This window comes from Glycine max, chromosome 9 (genome assembly GCF_000004515.6).
Source record: "Glycine max cultivar Williams 82 chromosome 9, Glycine_max_v4.0, whole genome shotgun sequence".
NCBI lineage: Eukaryota > Viridiplantae > Streptophyta > Magnoliopsida > Fabales > Fabaceae > Glycine > Glycine max.
Genome location: NC_038245.2, coordinates 39130771 through 39146088, shown reverse-complemented (window position 1 = coordinate 39146088; position 15318 = coordinate 39130771). Strand labels below are relative to the sequence as shown.

General features: G+C 31.2%; 1 protein-coding gene across 1 annotated transcript; it reads right to left on the bottom strand.

Moving 5' to 3' along the window:
• Positions 1-516: 516 nt before the first annotated feature.
• LOC100815851 (uncharacterized) lies at positions 517-3416 on the bottom strand. The gene is made up of 2 exons (XM_003534018.5): positions 3072-3416; positions 517-1301 (listed from the first exon to the last, which is right to left on the bottom strand). The coding sequence occupies exons 1-2, from the start codon at positions 3237-3239 to the stop codon at positions 768-770; spliced, it is 702 nt and encodes a 233-aa protein (XP_003534066.1). The 5' UTR covers positions 3240-3416; the 3' UTR covers positions 517-767.
• Positions 3417-15318: the final 11902 nt, after the last annotated feature.

The window sequence follows — 15318 nt, the reverse complement described above, 5'->3', positions numbered from 1 at the left end:
TACAAACTTTTGATATTTGTCCATCTTATATTAAAATTTATTTATTTTAATCCCTAAAATATAAGATATGTGAAGTCTATTCTCCTATAGATTGGGGAGACATCATTAATAAATAGTGATAGAGACTAAAATCATAAAATAAAATTTAATGGTTCAAAATTATAAAAAAAAATAGAAACTAAAAAAATAAATAAATATATTATAAAAATAAAAACATATTTAAGCTGCATAAAATTTATAATAATGAAAGATAATTTTTTTCTTGTAACGAATAAAAACAAAAAGAATGCATATTTAGAATTATAATATAAATTGGCATATGGTTCATCATTGTATTTTTTTTTCTTTCAAAAAGAAAATACAATGGCCAACAAGATATGCCAATCTCTATATTATAATAGAGAACTTCCTCATGCAAATAAATCGGTTATATTTTTGAAACACGTTACATGATCTCCTATTTCATTCAGCAAAGAAAAGAACTTTCTAGTGCTACAATAAAAAGGCTATGGCATGGAGACACATAAAAAGGCTAATGGTAATCATAATCAAAGCCACTTATCAAAAGCCATTTTGAATTATTTCGGTAAAGCGCTTCGACATGCATGCACTTAATTATTTTGTGCGAGTAAAATACCACTACCTTTACAACATAAAAGTTGTAAACAAGTAAACAACACATACGCATGATGACGCATACCCAATATATACTAATCTTATCTATTCCATGTTCTTAGTCTTAGCTGAATAATAATAATATTAATACATCAAGCAAAGTCACTTTTATCATTGATCACCACCATCTTTGCTTTTACTCTCCCACAAACAAAGTCAAGGTTGTAAAACACGGGCAACATTGCAATAGAGCACAAGAAAACCAGCACTGGCCCAAAGATCCAAAGCAAAAGAGGAAGTGCTGAGTAGAAGATCCTGTTCCCAACAGTGTTCAAAAAAGTTCCTTTCTCCAAAATCTCGGTTAAGTACTCTGGGGTCACCAATGACATTGCATCTTGTGGTGCGCAAATGAGGATGGCCAATTGGTTGAGGAACCTAATTGAGAGACTGTGGCAGAAAAATGAGAACAAGAATATGGTGAGGAGTGTCACGTATTTTAGTGCTACCATGAATTCGCTGTGAGCACCATAGACAGCATCATCAAGAGGCTTTTTCACACTGTAAGTGCTGCTTATTACTGCTGCCAAGCCAGCTGAGAGGAGAATGGCCGTGGTGGCCATTAGGGTTGATCCCATGATCAAATTTCGAAGACTTTGTGCTACCAAAATGTTTTTCTTTTCAATGTCCTGCCATGGATATAAATGTTAATCTTTGAGTTTCTTTATTTAACATAAAAATTGACAAAAATGTAAAGAATGTAATTTTAAGCAAATTTAAAAATACATTTTTTTTAAAACACATTTTTAGTGTTTATATTTCTTGAAAGCAAAAAACAAGAAGTCAAAACAAATATATTTTCAGAATTTTAATCTTTTGAAAATGAAAACAGTTTTCAAAAAATGAAAACAGAAAATAAAAATACAAACAAAACACACTTTAATTATTCTCACCTTTTTTCATGTGTATATATATTTTCACCTCAAATCTGTTACCTCTTTAATTAAGATTGTTCCATTTAAAATATTATTTATTTTGATATTGGTTTGAATATCATACTTTTACTCTTTAAATGTTTCTTTTTTAAGGGAAAAATGGTGAAATTTAGATGAATATCAAAATGAATAATACTTCGAATGAAGTGAACTGATCTAATTATATCAAATTAAGATTTAAGGTCGGAAGAATACATACATATCAAAATACATTTCAAAATCAAAAGGGTTGTTTCAGTTTTATAGAATCTATTCCAAACATATATATCATGATTTTTTATCTAGACAAGATATATATATCTAAATTTTATATTTTTAGATACTTTTTAAAACCTATTGTAGATACTAAGTTGCAACTAAAAATTTTAATTTGTATCCAATTTTGATGATATTATGCGTGAGTAAGATATATTATTATGTTTTTGAAACATTTTTTATAGTGTTTTGGGATTAACCCTCTACAAGCATTTATTTGATTATGGACATTAAGTTAAATATCTAGCTAGTCTTTTCGGAATTGAAGCACTAGCTTATTATATGACTCGGAATTAATTGTGAATAGACTCTTCAAAATTGGGGGAAAAGAAACAAATACCCTCTTAGCTAAATTAGCATTGAGACAAAAAAGATAAAGTTATGCATTGTGAAGAGGAAACATTTTCAAAGTGGAGTTTTTTTATTTTTTATTTATTTTTTTCTTCTGAAATTACCTACCCACTTTTAAATGAAAGTGGTGGGATGGTTCATATTTTGCAAAAGGCCCCACGTTACATAGTCAAAAGTTCCTAAACCTCGGCCAGCCAATTGTATGTTGATTCTCTCAAAATATTTAAGATGCTAAAATGATAAACATCACAGCAAAGATACCTGAAATTCATGAATACTATACAGTAAACACGATTTTTAAATGAACGGAACTCTTGAAAGATCCTTTTTTTTTTGTCAGAGTCCAGAACCCTCGTAAACAAAAGATTTCAAAATACACCACCTTTAATTTATGAAGTTGTTTTTTCACAATTCCAAGCATCACCGTAGCGAGATAACATCAAATTTGGAGCATGCATAGAAAAATTAAAGAGGGCCGGCAAACAAATCAAAATCGTTTCATAATCAGCCATTAGATTTATTCACCAAATTAACACACGCCTAGCTGGTTAATTAGATCGACTAACGCATAGTTATGTAACAAATGAGAGAGCTTAACAAAGTGTCTACTTTGTTGAAATATTGGAAGTAGCAAAAAAAGGGATGGAAATTGATATAATATATATGAAAAACTAAGTCTATTGGTATGGAATTGAAAAGTTGGATGTATCTATGTTCAGAATTTTAAATTAGTGCTAGCTCTATCATATGCATGTTTTCATTAAGAGTGATAAGCTAGGATGAACTAGAGGAATCAAAAACAAAATTACAATATACATAATTGTTAAGGTTTTCATGGAGATATGATTAGTTATTTACCTTCAACATGGCAGGCACCCAGAAGCGTCGTGCATGAGCATTGATTCCGATGGTGGTGGAAAAAGGCTCTGTACGAGTTTTATGCCACAACCAAACATGATAAGCAACAGTTACCATATATGCTAATGGTACAAGCACCATATCCAGATAATATGACCTCCATTCCATTTTAAAATTTTCTGCTATCTAGCTAAGCTTTCTCTCTAGCTCTTCTCTATCTCCTATGCTTAAGTGGGTTATGTGTTGTGAGTGTAGTACTACTTCTCTATATATGCCGTGATCCTTTTAGATTCTTTCTCCAAGCAAGGAAGTTCTATATATAATGGAAAACCATGTATGTGGAACAAAATGAAAAGCAATAGATATGTTGGCAACTATGCTTTACTAGTGGGAGTGGTTATGGAAAATCTAGTGGTACATGGAAATTCTTGTTTTGTTTTTAAAAAGTAATACTTAAATATTAGTAAATAAATGTGATTAATTCACTCTTCTAAACACAATTATAATTAATTGAAATTCATTAAAATTATACATATTTTTACCCACATTTCTTTATAGAGACCCCTTAGAAATAAGCTATGGAATTTTATACTAATGTTTTCATATAATTTTTTATAACTTATTTATTTTATTTATCTTTCTCATATTACTTATTTTATTTTATAGAACAACAAACTATATTAATCTTTTCTTAGTTTAACTAACATGTATTACACTGATATTCCTAAAATTACATTTATTTTGTCACACCTATATCATTACCGTTATTTTTGGTTAGCCTTATCACATCGAAAATAACAAAACACACTAAAAAAATTCGACACTTCACTTAACTTTCATCACGAAGGAAGAAGAAGCGAGCCTGAATGGGTTCCTCAAAGATAAGAGGATTTCGTTGCAGAAAATCTCGAGCGGAGAGTGACATGCAAATGCGCAAATCGTGCTTTCTGGGCCTTTCCAACTGTTAGTACTGAAAATGACTTTTTGAAGTGAGAATGCTGTAGAGTGATTTGTGTGGTGGTACAGGCACGGCGTCGATGGTGGCTGCCATTTGCCACGCATGGCTCTTGGGTCACACGCACACACACAAATAGTTAAGATAATATGAAGTAGAATATTTAATTTTTAACTCTTAAAATTGCTGTTCTAGTAACTTGGATGACATTGAAAATTTATTGAATAAAAATCTCATTGGTGTTTACACATTTTTATTACTCTTAATTTATTCAATTAGTAACTATAATTGTGTGTCCCTTAATTAAGGACGGCCGACGTAGGTTATCGGCGAATTCGAATTGATTCAAATCAATCTAAATAATTTGAATTGGATAATTTTTGTATTTGAGTCAAACTCGAATCAAACTAATCAAATCGGTTGAGTTTTGAGTTGAGTCATAGGTTTTAATATCTATACTCACATACCTATTAACCCATTAATTTATATTATTATTATTGTTAATGTATGTAATATATAATATATATTTTTAAATCTAAAAAAGAAAACATTATTAACTATTGATTATATAAACTTATTGACCTAAATTGAGTAAATATCAATGTATCTCAGGATCAAAATGACAAGGGTTTCATTGATTAAAGTCACTTTAGACGGACTTTAAAAATATTTTGGATTTATTTACAAAGAGTAGGTCTCGTAATGTCCAACTGATTTTGATAAAAAAAAAAAAAGTGTTTGAAACTCATCGTCACCATTCTTATTAAAACTCCTTATCTTGAATATGATATACTTAACTTTCTATTCTCATGAATAGATAAATAGATAGGAGTCAATGGAGTAAAGTGGGGTGTGACATTATCCCAAAATTTTATTTTTAATAAAAAATTTAATAAGAAACAATCATGTCTGATTCATTCAATAAAAAAATTTAACTTATAAAAAATATTTGTTAAAAAATAGACAAAATTAAATATTTTTATCTATAGGTCTAAACCAATTCAAATTGTTTACAAATGAGTTGATTTAGGTTTAGTTTCATTTTTTTTCTTAAAAACAATATAAACCAACCCTAACTATCAAATTTGATTAGGATGAATCGTAGATTTAATCAAATCCAACCCAAACTAATCCGCTTATCCTCCTACCCTTAATATAATTACTAACATTTTTATTAATGGGCTTAAGACAAATTATAAACCTAACTGTAAACATGACAATGGCATATATGATTCAATTATTTTTTTATTAAATTTTTGGGTAATAATATTTGACTATAATAAAAGTCTGTTTTCACTCAATGTGATTGAAATTTGTTATCAATTTATATAATTTTTATATTTTTATATTTCTTCTAGATTAAAAGATGCCTAAGAAGAAAAGTATTGAATTCATTCTTAGAGAGATAACCAAGAAGCACAACTTACCTCCACTTAGATACTAATTTACTATAAATATGATAATTAATTATTTTTACTCTTTAAAACAACAATGATCACAACTTCAAATTCTACAAATATTATGTCTTGACTTTTCTTGAATTAGTTACTTTTTGCATCTTGCCTGAAACTCATTCACTTTTTGTTGGAGGAAATAAACTAAGAGCATCTGCAATGAGTTTATATGAGTTGTTTAACTTTAAATAATATTATTTAATTTTTTTTTCTCATATGACCAAATGACGTAACCATTGTAAGATAAATTTATATCATAAATAGAATATTTTTTAAGTATTGTAGGACCCGTAAAATTAAATTAATTACTCACTTTAACAATCTTAGCATTGTAATAAATTTCATGTACAGGGTTTAAATTTAAATCTATGTAGAATTGTAAGGTCTCACAAAATTATGATAAACAACATATCTAAATAAATATGCATTGAAGATGCTCTAATATTGTCCTCCATAAATTAAAATTATAAGGTGATATTTTCTATTATATTCTAATTGATATCTATTATTTTTATATGATGGTTATATATATCAAATTTATTATGTACATTATGCATGTGGTACTTAATTTTTTTTACTTGTAATATATGCTTTGATCCCCCCCCCCCCTAATCAAAATTACTTCCATATATATTCACAAAATATAGATAAGAATATATTGGCCCCCCTTTGGGCAAAATTAATTTCATATATTTATTGTACTGCCAGAACGTATAAAATACATGTGACATCCTTCGTGGCACTCTGAGACACGTGTCAACCTTCCAAGTCAATCCTGCAACAGGAACACGGACACTCGGTCCTTAACAGTCGGACTCCTTAACTGACAAGTTATCTCTAACCTATTCATATTTGAATATATTTAAATATCTTTTATCTATTTGCAAGTAGTTAATTATTTATAAGGTCATGTTAACTAATTAACAAGTACACCAATTTGTTCAAGTAGTATTTTAAAACAGTAAAATCGAGTATCGTTTCCACATGAATGTTGTTTGAACTCAACTAATGCGTATTCAATTTGTGTGCAATTAATGAATGAATTGGGGAAATGCTAAGTGAATCATTTTTGGTTGCAAATTAGATGATGATGTGATTTTAGACTAAAACTGAGTAAAGAAAACAAACACTGAGATTGATGACGAAAAGCGAATGCAGGAGTTAATTATGTTGGGGGCTCCCTACCAAAATTTCTCTTGATGTAATTGGGTAATTTTTCTCTATTTAATAATATTCTAGTTATCAACTACGTCTATGAAATTACTCTAACCGTGATTCCTCACACAAGAGAGCCTAATTCCCATAGTTTTTTTCTTAATCCCTCAAGAATTAAATTAGTTGAACTGCATAATTAATAGAAGTGTACAACTCGGCTAAACTACCTCACATTATCCCTAGCAATGAAGCATTTTAGATGCTCTTCCAAGTTCTAAGGATTAACCACATTTCCCAATGCTTAAACCCTAACATAGCATATAAATGGATGATCAAACCAAGTACATGGAAATAAACACACGAAGGAACAATGAAACTAGCAATAATATTAAATAGATAGTAAGAGTCTTTACATTAAGAGAGTTTGATGGAAAGCTCCCAAACAATGGGTTGTTTAGTCCTTCATGGTCATGAAGGGCTCAAATGAACAAAAGGATGTAAAAGGTGAAGGGATAAGGAATGAAGGTGAATCGGTGGAAGAGACTGGGCTCCCAATGATTGGCTTCTTCCTCTAGCTCAAGCTTTAGGGGTTTTTTTGTTTTGAATGAATCCTCCCTATTCTTCTCTCTGATTTTCGCTTAAAACCCCTTCCTGAGTTTGAGATTCCGCGACTACGCGTTGAGCAAATATGTGCGCTAAGCGCGAGTAAGTGGCTAGGCGCTAAGTGCACCATGTGCGCTAAGCGCCCCTTCGCCTGACTACAAGTTCTCTATGATGCTTCTCTGTGCTAAGCGAAACCCTCCCGCTAAGCGACAGCTCGCTAAGCGCGAACCATTAGGCTTCAACTTCTCTCTCTATCCCGTGCTTGTATATCTGCGAAATAAAAATCATCAAAATAGTATGAATTAGCAGTTTAAGGCACATACTGCACAAAAACTCAGAAGATGTCAAAATTCCAATTATTCACACAAAAAGAAGCAATAAAAATGGGAGAATATTGTTAATTCTTATATGTTTTAATTGCATAATTTACTTATGCACATCAGTTATCAGGTCACACGTTATTTATAAGGTACAATTATCTACTAGCTTTTATTTATAAGCTACAGTTTATCTCTAACATTATCTACAAGCTACTAGCTATTGTCTATAAGTCAGAAATTATCTGCAAAGGCTATAACGGCTCCTACAAACAAGGACCCACAACTATGCTCTATTCCTATAAATATCAAGTTTCATCAAACCATCAACACAATCTCACACACCAACACACAAGCAACAAGCCTGTGCACATATCTCTGTATCGCTCACTCGAGCTTACATTTATGCATATACTTGTTTTATCTCCTAACTCATATACTTGCTTTATCTACTAATTCATATACTTACATATACTTACTTAAGCATCAGAGTTCTTTATTTTTGTAGGTCACCCCTCCTATTCTCTTAACAAATGTGTATCTCCAAGTTAAGGTGTGAAATCCGAAACCCATCTTAGTCACATCCACCCTAAAGTATACCAACTCCGAATCTTATTAATTACATTGATCAAATTATAGATAAGAATAAATTGTACTTACATACACATATATTCTCTTTACATATCTTTTAGAGTTAGGAGATCTGGAGATAGATGTTCCTATATAGAATCGGGGCAAATTCCAACCTTCAACAAGCACGTATATAAAATAATTTACAAATAACACTAAATAACTCTATGTAACAAGGGAATATTTCGAAGAGCTTATATGAAACTTTTTTTTTATATAAGTTCACGAAATTATTTATATTTCTAATAAGTTCATTTTAATTTAACTCTAACAATTTTCATAACAAAATTTAAACCTAAATCATTATGTGATAAGAAATTATTACGTAAACACTTAATTGAGATATTTATTTAAATACATCCTCAATTATATATACTGCGTTTAATAACATTTATCGATAAAATAAATTATAATGCATTTAGTTAGCATTTCTCCTCGATGGATCTTAATTACAATTCAATTCAGTGCATACGTATACGTTTTATGCCTAGCTATTATCTATAATGATAGCCTAAAATTAAAATATTCTTTCGTGCACACTTATTATTAAATTAGCTAGGTTCGTTGGGTAGTTGAAAGAAGCCGGCCATTGTGCCTGGGGGAATCTGCAAAAGTGCATTATTCGCATGGAAATATGTTCTTCGGCCTCAAATATCTTTTGCAGTACTGGAATTTTTCCGCACATTTATAACTATAAGTCCGAATACCAAACTCCTGGGTACAACATTATTAATTAGCTTCAATGTGACTTTCCCTTGGTTGCTTCTTGAACTTTGCCATTTCACAGCCTCGGAGAGTTCAGAAGAAAAGCAATTAAACTAATTAAAGAATCAATTAAAAGAAGCTTACAACTTACAAGTCAACTTCTTATACCATCAAAAGTAAAATCTATTAAATTATATTGATTTTAGGTTTAAATCTGATTTTATTAATTTCTTCAAAAAAAAAATGTTTGTGCTGTCCCTAACATTTTTATAGCTTTTAATGGCTTATGTTATTACTTAATTGTGACGTGTCATGCATTAACTCATTACATTTACAATAACTATTTTAGGGTAACATTTTATGTGATATAATTGGATGTAAATCATGTTATCGCGAGTAACAGGTTTTTGTTTTAGAAAACAATATCAAATTCTTTAAAGGATTTAAACCAATCATACATTTTGAAAAACATATTTTGGCCTTGATTTAAAGGATCTAAATATTTTGAATATAATATTCTCATGATTATTATAAAGTTTGAAAGAATATTTTTTTGGTATTATTGATTCTTGAGAATTAATGTTATAATTTTTTTATTATATTTTCTAATATTTATATTCCCATGAGGAGGGTGAGAAAGTGATATTTTCATGAGAATGTGAGAATTTATTGTCTAATACGTCTGAAACTTCTTTTTATTTATTTTTTATTTAAATTATTTTAAATTTCAAAAATTATTCTCAATAATATAAAAATGTAACCAAACGATTTTTTAAATACAAGGAAATGATATTCCCTTGTTATATTTTTGGTAATAAATGTAAAAAGATTTTATGAAACAAATGCTCTTTTATTGTTTTATATTTTTTAAAATGAGATATAGGTTATATTCGATAAAATTAGTTGAAAATCTAATTGCAAACTGAAAAGTTAATTAGTAGCTAAAAAGGATAGCTAAAAGCTTTTAAGTTAGTTTAGTATTTAGTAAAATTAGCCATTGAAGTACTAGTAACTGAAAATGCAAGACATAAATTATATATTTAAAAAAGATAATAATAAAATTGAATAAATATTTAATGATAAAAAATAAATAAAATATAAAAAATTAGAAACTAACGATTTAAAAAATATTATTTCAAGTAATATTTCAAAAAAATTCTAAAAACTACTTTAAAAATTTATTTACCGAAAAATAAAATAATTTTTTTTAGTCATTAAAAAAATAAAAATTAACTTAAATGACTTGGCTAAGATGACCATAATATTTGACTCATGCCAACAATGAAGAATATCTTCCAAATTAAATATACTATAGCTAGGTGCAGGAATAGAACATTTGATAGATTCAATGTTTGTGGCCTTGCTTGCACGATAATTAGGTCGCCGATAATTTTTGTGTGAGATACAAATGTTATTAAAATCATATTTATAAAATCCAACTATCTAATTTTTCTGGTGCAGTGTTATTTTTTGGTCGAGAAAGACTGGGTGTGGCTAAAAGGACATGAGCTCACTGCATGTCTGTACCGCGCTGATATAGTTATGGAGGTTTAAAGCATGGCTTTACGTATAAAGAGCGACAATATGTTATAAGTATTTACTTGCTAATATTGATAGTATTTATAGGGTTTGGGATGGATTGGATTCCCTTACGCATAATAATATACTACTTGACTTCACTTACTCCACTTAATTGGCACTTATAAATACTGATGAGACCATGCTCTTCTTGAGGTATGTATTCTCTCCTCTAAATCATGCTTTTACTCTATTAAACCTAAAATTTACTTTAAGTGCCAAAGTGTTTGCATGTGATCATTCCATCATATTCTTAACTACAGACAATTATGTGTATAGAGAAAAAATTATTAGAAGAAACAATAACTACCAACAATTGTTATGTTTTAAAGAAATTAATCATTGACTTTCAAATAAAACTCTACTAAAAAATAGGTTTTAACATCTCTTTGTTAACATTGATTTTGATGAAAACCGATGTTATAAAATCTACGATGATATTTTTGTAAATAAAATGTCATCATTAACTTCAGTTTTAGAAAAACCAATGTTAATAGAGCGATTGTAACATTGATTTTTAAAAAACCGATGCTAGCATTGATTTTTAAAAAATCGATGTTAAGATTCACATTTCAACGTCGATTTTTTAAAAATTGATGTTGTGAGTTTTTAGAAAAGACCTCCCTTTCTATGTCTTGCGAGCCACTTCGAACTCACTCTCTCTTGAAACTCCCCCCCCCCCCCCCCCTCTCTCTTTAAACCCCCCCCCCCCCTCGAACCCACCTCAGTGTTGCGCCTCGAGCCACTTTGACGACCACTTTTCGCCACCGCGCCGCTCGATGTCCACCATTGTGTCACCGGTGTTGTGTCTACCATGTGCCCTTTGTTTCGTGACAACTGTTTGAGGCTCCCATTGTTGTTGAAGAGCTTAGTTAAAGGTATTAAGAAGTAATTAGTTAAAGTGCTTGTTTTGATTCTAAGTTTGAAGTAGACTCTAAGTTCAAAGTGTTACTATATTTCTGTGAAACATCAATGAGACTTTCTTGTTTTGATTTGCATATGTGCTTGTTTTGGCTCTAAATGATTGCAAGTTGTCATTGTGTTGCTTCTAACTCGTAAGAATTTGGTACTTGGCAGCCCATCTTGTTTTTTAGATTGTTGAGTGTGGAAGCTTTGCCTTAAGTTGAAGGCTTTAGGCATCACATAATCACCTTTACATATTACCATAGCGGAGAAAGAAGACAGTGTTTGTGGACAACGAAAGTGAGAATGTGAGTTAAGAGGAAAGGTAGAAGGTGACAACACTACTAAAAAAAAGTCTTTTATGACGCGCATTTTACATCGGTCGTAATAAACCCGTCGTAGTAGGGTGACCAGTGGCATTGTCGTAAATATTTTACACTTTTAAGAGTCATGTGCACGGCATGTGACTGATACAACAACATTTATTTGGCGGACTGTCTTAGTAGGATACAACGTAGGTTATGTACATCGGTGTATTTGTAATCACCGTAGTAGAAATCGTGATTATCAAAGACGTTTATGCATGCCAACCGTCGTTAACATTGAGCTTCATATATGCCCCTTTTGCGCGCTAATAGCTACCTCGCTCGAGCTATCTCCAAGTTTGTCTAAAAATTGTGTTGTCAACCCCCCGTCGAGTGCTTGCCTGCATCTCCGTCGCACCACCGTGTCCTACGTCGAAGGAAGGTAGCATACATTGTCGCGCGTCTGTGTTCTCTGGGTCGCCTGTGTCGCGCCACCGCAAGCTACAGTGGTGCCTTTTTCAGAGTTGTCGTGCCCTACAACTTACAACTGCTCTTGAAGGTAAGCTTGTGGATGTTTTTATTTTTAGAGTTTGTGTCAACATCCTCCCATGGCAAGAACCTAGTGGGGTAGATTCTACCTTGGTACTCCCATGTGATGTTCATCTCGAATTTGTTAGGTTTTGAGATTTGAAATGTTTCTGCTTTTTTTTCAAACTCGTCTGGGGGTATGCACCACAGAATTGGCTGTTGAGAGTTCTAAACCCTCCGTCGATGACTAAGGGGAATTTCATTAGGAAATTTCGTATGAGGTACCAATAAATTTGTGCACATGGCAGGACTTCAATAGAGGATAGGCTTGTAGGTTTGTTATTATATTTACTTGCATGTGCTTGGGATTTTCTACCTCGGGTAGCATAGGAGTTTTTCTCTCGGTGGTGCATATAGAAGAGTTAACAGGTGGTTGATTTTAAATTCCTTGTGGCCATGCATGTTTTATCCTTGGATGGTTGGGGTTTTTGTAAAAGCTAGAGGTCTTGCAGATTTGAAAAAGTTAAAGATTTACTCTTTAATAATATGCATACATTGTTCTTGTTATCATGCATTTCAATTGAATCCAAATCTGCTTTTGGAGTACAAAGTGTTATTCATGAATTCTTAGGAGTACTTTCATTGGATCTGTGAAGATTCATACAGGAGGAACGATTTGAGTTTTACAAATTTTAAAAATTCAATAAAAGAAAAACACATTGTGGCAGCTTCTAAATGTTATTGTATTTTTACTTCTGTGTTTTTTTAATGCTTTTTAGTTGTTATTATTTTAAAATTTAAAATATTTAAGAGTGAAATATTTTAAACATAAATGGAAATGAAGAGAGATCAAACAGTATACCTAGGGTATTAATAATCTTTTGTCCATATTTGTGCCAGTGCTAGCGTCTCTTTTTTGCTCTCAAATCGCACTGCCACTGCTATTTCCCCATTTTGAAAGACTTTCTGGTCCATTTCTCATATTCCTCCAAGAAGGATTTCTTCCTCTTCCTGTTGTAATACAAAACACAAATTAATCAATCAATTAACAAAAACATAAATTCTCATTATTGTTATATCACCACCAACAAGTAGACACTATCCTATATATTGAAGTGTGTTGTCATAACTAATTATCTTTATATGTGACACAATATTATTTTCAAAAAAAATGAAAAATGTGATTAAGTGTGTCACAAAGATATAGACAAAAACTTGGTTGATTCTACCTTGGTACTCCCATGTGCTATAAGGTTGACGTTGCAGATAAGTGATATCATACTCAACGACATTAAAAACAAGGAGATTAAGTTGGCCATTTTCAACGGGAGTGAATAGAAATGAAGGCTTGAGGTAGAATGGAAGGGAAGCTCTTCCCTTTAAATGAGTACGACTCTCTTTGGATGATTTTACTTTATTAGAGGAAAGTCTCAAAAAGGCTATGTAGGTTCTATTCTATTTGTCAGCTTTCATGATTCCTCTAGCGTGAAGGGGTGATAATAAGGTGTTGGCTAGTGATTGTTCAACATGACCACAATGGTAGGGAAGGCTTCAACATACCCTTTTATTCCACTTCTCTGGTTTTAGCTATTTTCTTCTTTGCTGTCAAACATTTTCTATTACAAATCATATCATTGACTGAGAATAGAGGTCACACATGCCTCTAAACATGCTCTATATTAAATCCCACCACAATCAGCCTCCACCCATTTCATTTTACTATTTTTTCATAAATATGAATGCTCTTTTATTTTCATTAGAGTAACATGTTCTGATCAAGTTGCTTCTTTCTATTTAGAACATAGTCTTTTTATTGGGTTTTCTTTATTTTTTTTAGAATAACAAAGTGTTGGACAAGTGGCCTCAGAAAATATTAAAAATGGAGGGTTGAATTAAGATTTCGTTGACTATTCCTAATTGAAAATTTCTCTTTCTTTATTATTCCCAAGATTTAATTATTTCTTTGTTAACAAGTTACTGAAATAATAAATGAAGGAAAGTAACTTAAAGAAATATAAACACAACATAAAGTAAAAGAGTTAAGGGAAGAGAGAATGCAAAACTAGATTTATACTGGTTCGGCCACAACCCGTGCCTACGTCTAGTCCCCAAGCAACCCGCTTGAGATTTCCACTATCCTTGTAAAATCCTTTAAAGGCAATGAACCACAAAGGAATCCCCTTCTTTGTGTTCAGTGATTACAACCAAGAAGTTATGCTCATTTCTTGCAATGAACCCAAAAGCGGTTAGTCTTTTGAGTCCAATGATCAACCAAGAAGCAAATCCTGCTTCTTGCAATGAACCCAAAAGCGGTTAGTCTTTTGAGTCCAGTGTTTAACCAAGAAGCAAATCATGCTTCTTACAATGAACCCAAAAGCGGTTAGTCTTTTGAGTCCAGTGTTTAACCAAGAAGACCTTCTCTCGAAAACAGTCACCAAGAGTCAGTCTCTTGAAAAGTTTTTTATAAGAATGGAGAAGAGGAAGAAAATAGAATAGCACAAGTTTTTGCCTAATGAACTTTTCTTGACAAAGCAAGTGTTGAACAAAAAACTCTTAGAAAGAAGTTGAGAAATCTGGTTGAATGAAATTCGTTCATGAAATTCGTGCCATGGTCACATATTTATAGCCATTTGATGGCTCTTGAAGAAATCATGTTAAAAGTTGTGACTCTTATCAATTTTTTCAAAACTAGTCACTTTAAAAGTTGTGACTTTCTTTAAAACTAGTCACTTTAAAAGTTGTGACTCTTGGCTATTTCTTCAAAGACCAGTCACTTTAAAAGTTGTGACTTTTTTAAAACTAGTCACTTTAAAAGTTGTAACTCTTGGCAAATTCTTCAAAAACCAATCACTTTAAAAATTGTGACTCTTGGAAATTTATTTTTCAAAACCAGTCACTAGCAATCGATTACCATTATAGTGTAATCGATTACACATCAATAGTTGTGACTCTTCATGTTTAGATTTGAAAACCAACGTTTAGAAAACACTGGTAATCGATTACAAATATTGTGTAATCGATTACACAAGTTTGAAAATGTTTTATCACAAGTTGTGACTTTTGAAATTTGAAATTCAACGTTCAAAAACATTGGTAATCGATTACTACTTTGTA